Genomic DNA, 12,448 nt, shown 5'->3' with positions numbered 1-12,448 from the left:
ATCTATCTCTCATCGAAGACGAAGGAATGTCTCAGGAAAAAATGTGGAGATGCACCGAAGCTGCATGCTGGCTTTTCTTTTTGCTTCTTCTGATCAGTGTTGTATAGTAACGAAGTAAAAATACTTCACTACTTTACTTACGTATATTTTGGAGTACTTCATACTTTCCTCAAGTATGAAAATTTTTGATGACTTTCACTTTTACTTCACTATATTTCCGAACTTAATTGCGTACTTTTACTCCGATACATTTCAATGTGTGGTTTAGTTACTCGTTACAAAAAAGCGAGAGAGAGAAACGCAAGTGTTTTGACCCCACCTACTGATTAGCAAGTAGCAAGCAGGCTACCGAACAAAGTCGGTAGCCTACTTGCCTGGGCTTGTTCATCACCACCAATAGGATACACCTGTTTCGCTTCTCCCATTAAACACAAAGCAAGTCTCGCAATCAGCAGCAGCCACATGGAGGAGGAGACAGAGACCACAATGACTGCAACTACGTCGGACACGGCTCCAGGGGAACCACCAGCTGGTGATGAGAGCCCATGGCCTTATTTAAACACAATATACTCTTTCGTGGGTGTTAAAGATTCGTCGTACCGCATGCAGTTTATGTTATTCCTGCCCGAAGATGTGGAAATTCTATCTTACAAAAACTCCCCGTCCAACTTGAAGAAACACATCAAGGTAACTTCTTAGGAAATGGTTATAATCCTCCTGTTTCAGTAACTGTAGCTTGGTCACTAGGCACTGCTGTATTGTGAAACGTTGACCATAAATGAACTTTGTTTGGCATTGTTTCAGTTCCACACGTGGTGTATTTAGCTTAGGCCTAATGTTGACTGTAGCAGGCTACCTAGACTCCTCTGTTCAAGGGGGGACAGAAGCCATAGCGATAGCAATTTAGACTAAATTTAACGAATATAGGAAAGGCATGCAAGTTCAAAACCAGGTTTACAAAAAAGGTCTCCCTCTTCAGATGCCAATAAGCTGCATTTCCCTCCCAATTCTTTTTTTCTTTTCCATAATGACCAGTTGTGTGCACCACCTACTGACTGTAGCATTGACTGATTCACTGATTTGTGAAGTAGAGTAATCGTAGCAGCTCTTTTTCTTCATGTTGGCCGCATTTTCTGTACTATTTATTTTTCTCATTTTCAGCACTGACCTTACTTGAAGGGAAAACTTGAGGCTTACAAAAACTTTGTATTTTCTGTCCTGGAGGGTTTACTAAGAAGCTGGTTCAGTTGTAAAGCAGGTTAAGTTAACCTTGTGCTATAGGTAAAGCACTGTAAAGGAAAATGATTAGTTAAGTGCTAAAATACTTACAACATGTGTAAAGGAATATTAAGCATTTTTATTGGAAAAACAGGCTTTGTGTGACCCTTTGAGATGGCCCAAGGAGACAAGCAGACGCCTTCCACTGTCTGCTTAAAGAGCACACAAGGGCCATAAAGTAGCATCTCCATGGAAACGGCAGCTGGAATGTGGGACGTCAAAACTCCAGGGGAGTCTGCGAGATTTATCTCAGGACTTCGGTGCTGGGGACAGTCGTACCCAGTACCTCTGAGATTAAGTGTTCTTCCCCTTCTGGCTTGACGGAGACCAGACGCCCGTTCGAGTTGGGTGTAAAGGGGGAGACTTCTCAGGTTTCTCTGGGGGCCGAAACAGGTCTCTGATTGGTTGAATTACGGAACGCCTTCTTTGCATATATTAAAGTGAGGAAACGCCTAGTCAGTATAAAGTACAATGTAACGCTAATACAGGGAGAGAGTTTTTCCATTTTTCCTCTCCACGTTGGGCGCCGTTGTCTGTCTATATGTTCTGTGTTCGTTTGTCTATCCCTTGTGTGTCTGTTATTTTATGAGTTAATGCATATCTCTGTATCTCTGCAGCTTTGTTGTTCATCGCTTTCTATGAATTAAACTCTGTGATCTGTGACGTCAACACGCTGTGTTAGTTTCGTTTTAGCAGGACGCCGCCACTCGCCAAGGACTCGGGAGAGAAAAGAGGAAAGAGCCAAAACTTTTTGTCCAAAGCTAGCATTAAATGATCTTCTTCTTCAATAGCACCTAATTTTCTTAACCAAATGATGCCTGCAGGTATATCTATTAGCAGGTTTAATTTTGCCTGCACTTGGTTGTGTACATTATTTTAAGTGTATTTGACAAGTTTACCAAAATATAAAAAATGTCATTCAAACTGCATTTGCTTTGTTTTACTTTTTACTTGTACTTTTCATTACATTACTTGAGTACATCCATTTTTACAGTAATTTCCATACTTAAGTACAAGAAGTTTCAGATACTTTAAGACTTTAACTCAAGTAACATTTCAGTCAGTGACTTGGACTTTTACCAAAGTCATATTTTGGAGAGGTACTTATACTTTTACTTGACTCTGAGATTTCAGTACTTTATACAACACTGCTTTTGATCATGTTTTTTTAAACAGGAGTCTCACATCCATGTGTTAAATATCTTAGAGCTTCTGTGTTCAATAAGAGAGAAAATAGGCACAAAGTCAGCCAGAATGTTAATCAAGCATTCTGACAAATAAAACATTCATTTTTAGAGCAGCTTCCAATACCCATGAAGAAACGGCATGTCTCTGGAGCAACAAGAACGACTTGATCTAGGAGTCTGGGAAACGGACAGCGGTCCTACTTCATCATGGGTGGAGGAATACTCTCTCAATTTCATGATACAATGCTTATAAAAAGTTTCACCTCCTTTGTTTCATCCTTTCAGTCAGGATGAAATCAGGGTCAATGTAACTTTATATTTTCAATAAAAATTTTAAAAATCCTTTAATGTGAAATTGAAAACAGACTTTTGCAAACTAATACCAGCTAATTAAATTTTTAATAAGTAAACTAAATGACAGCATTAGATCAGCCTTTTAAAGTGACTGATCTAATTCAACAATAGTCAAGCTAACACAAGGCACAGAAAAGATCACTGAATAGTAAGGAGATGTCCACAAAGAGAGCAACACCCCATCTATGGAGCTCTGGCAGCTTTTCCTCTCGGCCTCAGAAAGGATTAGCCACCATCGCTTATTGTAAACAACCTTTACTAACCGCATGCAAAGTGCATAAGTCAGAAGCTGACACTAGTCAGTGACGGCGTTAAAAATCCAACTTTATGGGGTTTCCACTAAACTCAAACAGAAATACTTTCAAACAAAGGTGTCAGTCATGTACTTTTACAGACAAAAACAGACAATAGTGGAGGTCAAATTGTTTACATAGTATAACTTCTGCTTTTCAACAATAAAGTCTACTGAATACCTTAATTTTCTGGCCAATCAGAACTTTAAAATGGCTGACCTGCTGACCGACTTTGGCCAATAAGGATTTTTGTAACTGACACTCCAACAAAAATGCTAAGTTGGCAACAGTTGGGTGACTGGGCAAGGGCAGATGTGACCTGGTGAGCGGGTCTGTCAGTCAGTTCTCTCTCACAGCAGAGCAAAAGGGGACAGTGGCTGATATTCAGGCCTGAAGTGGAGGAAGATGAGATCGGTTTGATGTGTATTGACCAATTTGCAATCACCCAGAATTAAAAAATCAGGGCAGATCTACTGGAGCACCACTTACATCAACCTGTGGGCTAAAAATAGATTAAGATGAAATTTTTTTGATGCCATCTGCCAAAAAGACTGGCCTTCTCTAATGCTCCTCTGAGGGATCTGGAAGATAGCATGTCTCGGTACCCACTCCCCTGCAAATGAACCAATCAAAAGCTGACTTCAAGCCAGCGCCACCTGAGTGGAACCACAGGTCTCAGGGTACCAGGGAGTGGGTAGTGGGATGGAGATGAGCACTAAGCGCTAATGCAAACACCGGTTTGAATCTGTAAAATGGCTTCAAATTGATGAGCAGTGGAACAGTGGCATAGCTTTGATTCTTGAGTCAGAGCCAGAAGCAGACGTTGAGTCTCTTCCACTACCATCAGGAACACAGCAGCGCTTTCTGAATGATAAGACTATGCTCCCACAGCCTCAGGAAGGGCTGAGTGGACCCGCTTGAGCTCTCACCTGCCTGCGCCCTATGGTTGCTAGGTACCAGGGCAGTAATATTCATGAGGTTTTTGAAATGTCTCGTTTTCCAGACACCAAATGAACATATAGCCAAAGAAAGCTCAGATTTTCTAGAAGCAGTAAAGACCCAGATGGAAGTATAGAAACGTACAAAAACAGATCACACAGCTTATAGGTTACAGGTCCCCTTTAAAGAAAGTCATGAACGGAAAAACTAAAGCATTTCTTTCATTTAGGCTTCGACAATCACACCTAAAGCACCTCATTTATTTATTAGCCGATTCAGATTGATGTCTTTATTTTGTGCTTTCTTTTGATGTACTCATAGAATGTAGTCTTAGGAGAATGACACAAAACCACCTTAGCGCACGTATACACACACCCTAGAGTAGTGTGTTGAGAGTGAAGTGTGTGTATTGTGTGAGCATGCATGGATCTAAATATCAGTGTGCAGCATTTCCCACTGCAGCACAGCAGGTTGTCAGAGGTGGTTAAGTCTTGCGGCTTGAGCTCCTCCAGAGAGACTCATGCACATACACCCCAACCCACGCACACACACACACACACACACACACACACACACACACACACACACACACACACACACACACACACACACACAGACAAATAAGATCAGAAAGAGCTCTAATGGTGTTCAGAGACCAGACTGGAGGGTTTTACCAACACTGCCTCAGGCTACTTTGTGTCTGTCCACCTATCTATCCATTTAACCATTTATAATCAGTTCATCTAGCATCATATCTACTCTCATTTTTTTATTCATCTTCCCCTTTACTTTGTGTTTTTCCTGCTGAATATATCGGAGTTCTCTTTTTCATTATATTAAAGTAGGACTACTGTTTTCATGCTATCACCCTTTCCAGATTTCTAGGTTCAGATGTATAAATTGTACAAAAACAGACAAAATGTATTACACAATTATATGTGATGATAATTTGCACTCCTCCCGCTTAACTGCAGATGTTTTAGGAAATCTGAGATGTTTTTTTTTATTACTGTTGTTCAAAGCTTACAATCAATGTGGGTGCTGAATGCAACTGCAGTCAAAATCAGATGGATTCACCAATTTAAGCAATGAGAGCTTAAATAGTATAGCTGCATTCAAACCTCCAGGTTCTCTCTCTTTTTTCGTACTTTTTGAACCAATCAGCATCCTCTCCTCTCCTCTCAGAACGTCAGTGCTCATAAGGTAATCATCTCAAACTCTAAACCACCAAGATAACTGCAGCTACCTAAAATAGCAGCAGAAATTTGGCTCATGCACGTTTACATAATGTTACACCAATTTAGATTTCTAAAAAAAATTACACATAAGCAGAACTTTGTGAATTTGATCAATTCAATTTATTTATATAGTACCTATTCAGCAAATATCATCTCAACTGTACAAAAAAATATTTCAATTTAATCATAAATACATTCCAACTGATCCTAGTTATCAATAGTACATTACGCTGAATTAATTATTCAATTATTACCTGTTTAGTAGTCTGGGAATAAAGCATGTGCTGTAAAAGGAGAGTCACCAAATTGGAAGAAAAAGATGAAAAGTCAAATCACATTCATGACGTTTTTGGCAGATAGCTAACATTGATTATTGTTATAGGCTGATAAGTGGAGTACCTCAAACCTACAAAGAAGCTGTAACATCTGTGAATGCAAAAGAGTGGGTTACAGCAATGGATGAGGAAATCCAATCATTAAACGACAATGTTACTTTTTCCCTGACCAGTTTACCTGAGGGTAAAACTGTAGTGGGGGGTAAATGGGTTTATGCAATCAAAAAGAATAGTGATGGATCAGACAAATATAAGGCTAGATATGTTGCTAAAGGATTCAGTCAAAAGAAAGGTATGAACTATGATGAAACCTTTTCACCAACTGCTAGCATGACGAGCATCAGAGTGTTGATGCAAAAGGTGGTACAGGAGAACATGTTTGTTCACCAGATGGATGTAAAGACAGCATATTTACATGCCCCAATTGAATGTGAACTTTATATTGAACAACCAGAGGGCTACAAGAAGGAATCTCAAGAAAATAAAAGACTGGTGTATAAACTGCAAAAATCTCTTTATGGACTTAAACAGTCGAGCAGAAACTGGAACAGAATGTTGCATGACTATCTATGTGAAATCAAGTTTGTTCAAAACCCTGCTGATCATTGTGTTTACACAAAGATTACTGATACTGAAACTGTGTTTATCATTATATGGGTCGATGATTTGATTATTGCTGCCAGTGATATGAATATCCTTAGAGATATAAAAGAAAAACTTAACTCCAAATTTAGGATGAAGGACTTAGGAAACTTGACACATTTTCTTGGCATTGACTTTGAGAGAGATGCTGACAGTATTAAAATGTCACAGTCGAAGTATGTAAAGAAAATATTGGAAAAGTTTGACATGCTGAACTGTAAGCCACGAACTACCCCTTGTGAGCAGAAACTTAACTATGCTGATAATGCTGAAGTAATGAATGATGTCAGAAAATACAGGGAGGCAATAGGGAGCTTAATCTATTTGTCAACATGTACAAGACCAGATTTAAGCTATGTTGTAAGCAAACTGTCACAGTACTTTGCGAACCCAACCACAGAACAGTGGAATACTGTAAAACATGTTTTTAGGTATCTAAGAGGCACACAAGATAAAGAACTATGTTTTAAAAAGGGTGCCTGTGATAACCTTATATATGCATACAGTGATGCCGATTGGGCAGGCGATGTAACAGATCGAAGAAGTACAACAGGTTACTGTATGAGTCTAAATAGAGATGGTCCGTTGGTCTTGTGGAAGACCAAAAGACAGCCTACAGTATCTCTATCTACATGTGAAGCAGAGTACATGGCATTAGCTGTTACTGTACAGGAATGCTTATACTTGAAACAACTGTTGTTCAACATGGATGGGAAGGATTATTTAGCTAAGATTTATGAGGATAATCAGGGTACCATATCCTTAGCCAAAAATCCTGTGTATAGACAAAGATGTAAACATATTGATATTAAATATCATTTTGTCAGATCAGTTGTAAATGAAGGAAAAGTCATTCTAGAGTACTGTCCAACTAATGAAATGGTTGCAGATGTACTAACTAAACCAGCAACAAAGATTAAGTTGAGGAAGTATGAAATGTTTATGTTTGGTGGAACATGAATGTATTTTGGTAAAAGTATTAAGAGAGAGGAAGTTACCCAAATGTGAGCAAGTGGGGGTGTTGACAGTATGAATGTTTTTATGCTCTCATTTGTTGTTGTTTTTATCATTATTGGATTATTGTGAGTCACATCACGTGACCTGTCTAATTGAAAACACTTGTGTATAATAAAGGGTGTGTCCTTCATGCAAAGTGGGTCACACACGAAAGCCACAACCCGTGTGTGAGTCTCATGTTGTCACGTTGAACGCTGTGCCGAAGAGTGACTCTGCTAACAGCCAGAAACACTATAAGGATGACCAATCAAACTGAGAACCTAAGCTCCATTAGGAGGGTTGCAATGAGCCATGCTGTGTGTCCAGAGAGCTGATAAGGTTTTTTCCGTGAGATTCTGGTTAAGAAAACTAGCTTACTTTACTAGATTTTAAACATGTGCTTTGACATTTTCTAGAATTATCTGATGGACAAAAGGAACCTTCGAGTTAGCTACTTTAAGATAGACTGGTTAAGTTTCCAAACCCATGAATTGTTCTGACTGTTTACGGTGTTGAATTACGGTGAACTTTGCTTCTTTTTTAGACCTTCAAGCTGAATGTGGACAGTCAACATGCGCTGAAGGAGAGCATATTGGCAGAAGGAAAATCACTACTCGGCATCATCACCTCCCACCAGCTGGGTATGTTCTTACTTCACACCTTAATATTAATGTTATTGTTTTTACCCGGATTAAGCCAGTGACCTTCAGGAAGTAAACCTTATTAATGTGGCCATAGATAAGGATGACGATAAGAAAGGAGATTGGGGCTGAGGGATCGGAGATGTGGAAGCAAACAACAAAAAACAGAGACAAAACTGAGAGAAAAGTGTATATGGCAATTGACACTGTGTTCAGTTTCAATATTATAGCTGCAATTAAATTCAGAAGTACTGTAATTATCCCAAAGGGAAATAATATGTCATACATTCAAGTATCTTCCATCCACAACAACCTCAAGAGTCGCTGTGGATGGTGATGCTGTGGGCAGGAAGGGGTCTGGTAGCAGTTAGTCTCACAAAGACTAAAGAATCTCTGATAGATCACTGCTGCTGTAAAACAGTCTCATGACTGGCATGATATGCTAGCAGCTCTACTTTCAGGCAGTAGAGATGATATTCCACAGTAACATGACCTGGATGACACCACACTCTGCTAATCCACCTCTTTTGCTTTTGCTGCTCCTCTCTAAATCTCTGGGTAGAAGCCGAGCAGAGAGACGATGGAGTTGGGATATGATTCTTATTTATTATGATCAATAAAAGAGAGGGTTTGAACTTCCTGCTTCTCTCTATCTGTTGGTCCTGGTCTGCATCAATGAAGTTCTGGGATTTGGGCTCATAGTTCAGGTATGAACTATGAGCCCATCATCATCTCAATAGATGAACTGATTAGTTCATCTATTGAGATGAAACTAATCAGCTGGTCCTGGTGGTAAAACAACAACAATAAAAAACAACAAAAACATTCTTGTTGAAACAGTTATAGTTGGATAAAAACAACTATCTGACAGCATAAGACCAAAAGTCCATCCAACTGCACAGCATCCCAATCCACAGGGAATAATTATTCCAAAAAACACTTAACTTAAGTAAGAACTAACGTAGCAGACCTGCCTTTTCCAGTGACTGCTAAACTGTATATACTTTGAGATGGCCGGGTCACCAAAATGTATTTACTTCAAAAATAGACAAAGCACTGAACCTTCTGGGTGATACAACCAATAAACACAGTTCAAAAGATAAAACTATTGAATAAGATTCACTTATCAGCAAACTTTTTACCAAACTCCCAACAGTGCAGTTTTAATCCCGGTGTTTTGTTTTGTCAAAATGGTTTGGTTGAAAGAATTTTCTAGCTTACCAAAGCAATATGTAGGTAAGTTATTTATATGATAAATATGATCCTGTCTGACTTGTCCCCTGGTTCCTCCTGTTCTGATCCCTCCAGCTCTGAAGGACATCCTCCTTATGGTTGGAAGCCAGTGGGATCAGCTCCAGTGGCAGATCCGACGCCAACATGGCTGGATGCTTCGCGCCCTTCGTTGCATCCAGACCCGCCTCCTCTACACCAGCCATTCGCAGCAGCCCTGTGCATCCAATGGGCAGTTTCCATGCCTTGCAGAAGACCTCAAGGTAAGCAACTAGTGTGCTCCATCTTCTCTGTGGCGATTAATGTTTGTTATTCTCATGTGCGTTTTGTTTGTTTTTCATTTTGTGAATTCTTCTGTTTCCCCTCTGGTTGATCCTCCGTGCATCCCTCTTTATCTGCTTGCACATGCAGCTCACAGTAACAGCAACTCATCACCTATGGAACACTTGTGTGTATGTTTATTTGCTGTAAGTGTCAGTTACCTTCCTGGCTTATATGTAATTTTGCTGTTGCAATTTTCCTTACATAATTGATAAGTTGAGATAATCTGCATTTTGCAGTGAATGTTTCAGTTAGACTGGTCAGGATTTCTCTACAAAAAATATTTTATAACATCAGAGTCCTGCATGGTAATGTCTTCTAGAACTCATCAGAAGTGTGTGTTGGAATTGGTGATAATGTATTACTTGTTGTTCCTTTTTGTTTTCTCATATAGGTTTTAGTTATGCTTTACCTAATATTATGTTCATTCATTTGCAGTTTGAATGCAAATGAATAAAATACAGGTTGGTATTTATCTACCTTCAAATTATTACTTTTTTGGCTACTTGCTATCTTTAGTCTTCCCCATCATGTTCCTTTTCTTCTTGGAGACCTGATTGTTTTCAGTTCAGTTTTAGAAGCTCTAATTATTTCTTTGTTTGTGTATCCATTAGTTATCAGCATATAATTTATTCAGAATTGTTTTTTTTTTTATCTGTGAATCTCTTTCTGCACCTAAAGCTTTGATTCACAAAAAATCAAAACTTCAGTCTGAAGTGCCAGTCTGCTGACTTATTGTTGTTGGCTGATTGCACAGCAAAGATGCAAACAAACTCAGATTAAACCAAGCATTTCACTTAGTGCACATGACATTTTAAATAACACACTTCATGCAGTTTATGGCCTATAACGGTGCCCAAAGTGGGTCCTCGAGGGCCGGCATCCTGCATGTTTTAGTTCTCTCCCTGGTTTAATGCACCTGCATCAAATGATGGCTCATTAGAAGGCCTAAGGAGAACATTGACCTCCTGAAAAGGTTGTTACTACCACCATTTAGAGAATAAAACATGCAGGATGCCGACCCTCGAGGACCGACTTTGGGCACCACTGGCCTATAAGAACTAAAGGTTAAAGGTAACTATAATGTGACTCTCAATCCGGTAGAAACACACTGGCTTTGTCTTGTCCAGAGACACTTGTGGTTGTTGTAGTCAGCGATACAAAAAAATAAAAAATAAATAGAAATTAAAAGGTTAGAGATATAACATGTCTGAAAAGTCACTAAGATACGTAGAAGAGCCACAAAATCAAACACAAAAATAATCATTTTGTTCATGTGTAATCAAATCTTGTTAATATAGATGTGTGCCTTGTTTTTACTTTAGGTTTGAACATTGTTTGACCTCTGAGGTCGCTGTGACGTCGTCTTCAGGTTTTTAAGTTCCTCGACAGCAGACCTTTTTTCTGTTCAATGTTCATTCAGATTCTCTGAATGAACATTGAATCTGAATGTTCACTCAGATTTTCTGAATGAACATTGCCACTCTATTTTACACAATATCTGCTGTGTTAAAAAGAGGTTATTGCCCGTGCCTGTGTGTAGGTACATGATAGTATCTGCTATTTAAAGCGTTTTTGCAGAAAAATTTAACATTTGTAGAAGAAATCTAATTTACAGGAGCATATTCTATTCTTAAAGGATCTTCTAGCCTCTTTTAACAATGCAGTTAAAGAAACAAGGGCAATATATTTTTCTAATTTGATTGCTAGGAGCAAAAGCAACTCTAAATAGTTTTTTATGCTATCAGGGTCATTACTACATTATCACAAAGGATCTTGCATGTTCTGGAGTGAGAAAAGTACGTTTTTGCTCAATTTTTGTCCATGACCTGGAGCTTGGCGGGGAAAAACATCCTGTAAAGGAATCCAGAGCTCCTAAGCTGCAGGAACTGCATGCTGGGAAGGTGTGGATTTCTTAACTGCGATAAATGAGACAGCCTTTTTCCTTTCAAGTTCACTCTTTATTTTGGTAGGGGTTTATTCTTGCAATGAATGGATGTGGAGCCTCTAGGTTACAGCTACACAGATCTGATGAGCCCTGTCCATATCTCAGTGCTTATCAATTCCAGTCCTCAGGCCCCCTTGCTCTGCATGTTTTAGATGTGCCTCTATTCCAGAGCAGCTGATTCAAATGATTGCATGACCATCAAGTGCTGCAGAAACCTGTTGATCACCCATAGATTCAGTCCAGGTGTGTAGCAGAAGGGAAACACCTTAAACATGCAGGGCATGTTTAAGGTGGAGGGCATGTTTAAGGGCATGTTCCTGAGGACCGGAATTGAGAAACGCTGCCATATCTAACAGTGTGGGAATGACTCTGATTCAAAAATCTTCATCAAACATTCTGTGATAAAAACAGGGCGGCGAGGACCCTCCCCCTTCTCAAGTAAGTCAGTATAAATGTTATCATGTCTGGACTTTTTTCCCAGGTCATTTTAAGCTTTATCATCTTGTTTACCTTTATTAGCATGTTACAGGTGGCTTCGAGCTCCAGCACTCTGTTTTGGGTGTTGTTCATTGATGTCTCAATTAAAGCCCAATCCATTGAGGATTGAGCAGACAGCTTTGAAATGAACTGTTCCTCCAGGCCTTGCAGCATCACCTCCATGTTGGCACTCGTCAGCGGAGGCCCAGAGTTGCTAGCAGTGTCTAGTGTTTGGCTAGCCTCTATCATTTGGGGGTTTTCCTCCTCACCAGGTTCTTGTTCTTAAAATGTTTGGGTGTGCTTTTTTGTTGTCTTGCCCATTTTGGCACATGGGTAAGATGTTCAGGACTTGCAGAATATTTTTCATCTGCTTTTAGAAGGATTTCACAGAACTCTTCCAGTGTGATGCCTACTATGCCATTAGCCAAACAGGAGTCACAAAATCTTTGTATCTGCTGCCCTTCTCTTTGTCTTTCCTTTGTTCATTTTTTCCTTCCTCTTCTGTATTCATCACTTTCTCCTCCCTTTCTGCTCTAACTTTGCAGTCTGCTCATCTGAAGAGATTGAGA

At 39.4% G+C, this 12,448-nt stretch overlaps 1 protein-coding gene and 1 long non-coding RNA gene across 4 annotated transcripts in view; one reads left to right on the top strand and one right to left on the bottom strand.

The window, feature by feature from the left end:
• The window catches only part of LOC114155592 (uncharacterized), a 226,595-nt gene that overhangs the window by 68,586 nt on the left and 145,561 nt on the right, over nt 1-12,448 (bottom strand). The window lies entirely within an intron of this gene.
• The window catches only part of akap6 (A kinase (PRKA) anchor protein 6), a 176,975-nt gene that overhangs the window by 57,462 nt on the left and 107,065 nt on the right, over nt 1-12,448 (top strand). For all 3 annotated transcript variants that reach the window (XM_028035523.1, XM_028035522.1, XM_028035521.1), the window contains exons 12-13: nt 7,807-7,903; nt 9,212-9,396. In XM_028035523.1, the coding sequence (XP_027891324.1) occupies nt 7,807-7,903; nt 9,212-9,396 (282 nt within the window). The remainder of the gene's footprint in view (nt 1-7,806; nt 7,904-9,211; nt 9,397-12,448) is intronic.

This window comes from Xiphophorus couchianus, chromosome 13 (assembly GCF_001444195.1).
Source record: "Xiphophorus couchianus chromosome 13, X_couchianus-1.0, whole genome shotgun sequence".
Lineage (NCBI taxonomy): Eukaryota > Metazoa > Chordata > Actinopteri > Cyprinodontiformes > Poeciliidae > Xiphophorus > Xiphophorus couchianus.
The sequence above is the reverse complement of the archived record's forward strand: the minus strand, read 5'-3'. Positions and strand labels throughout refer to the sequence as shown.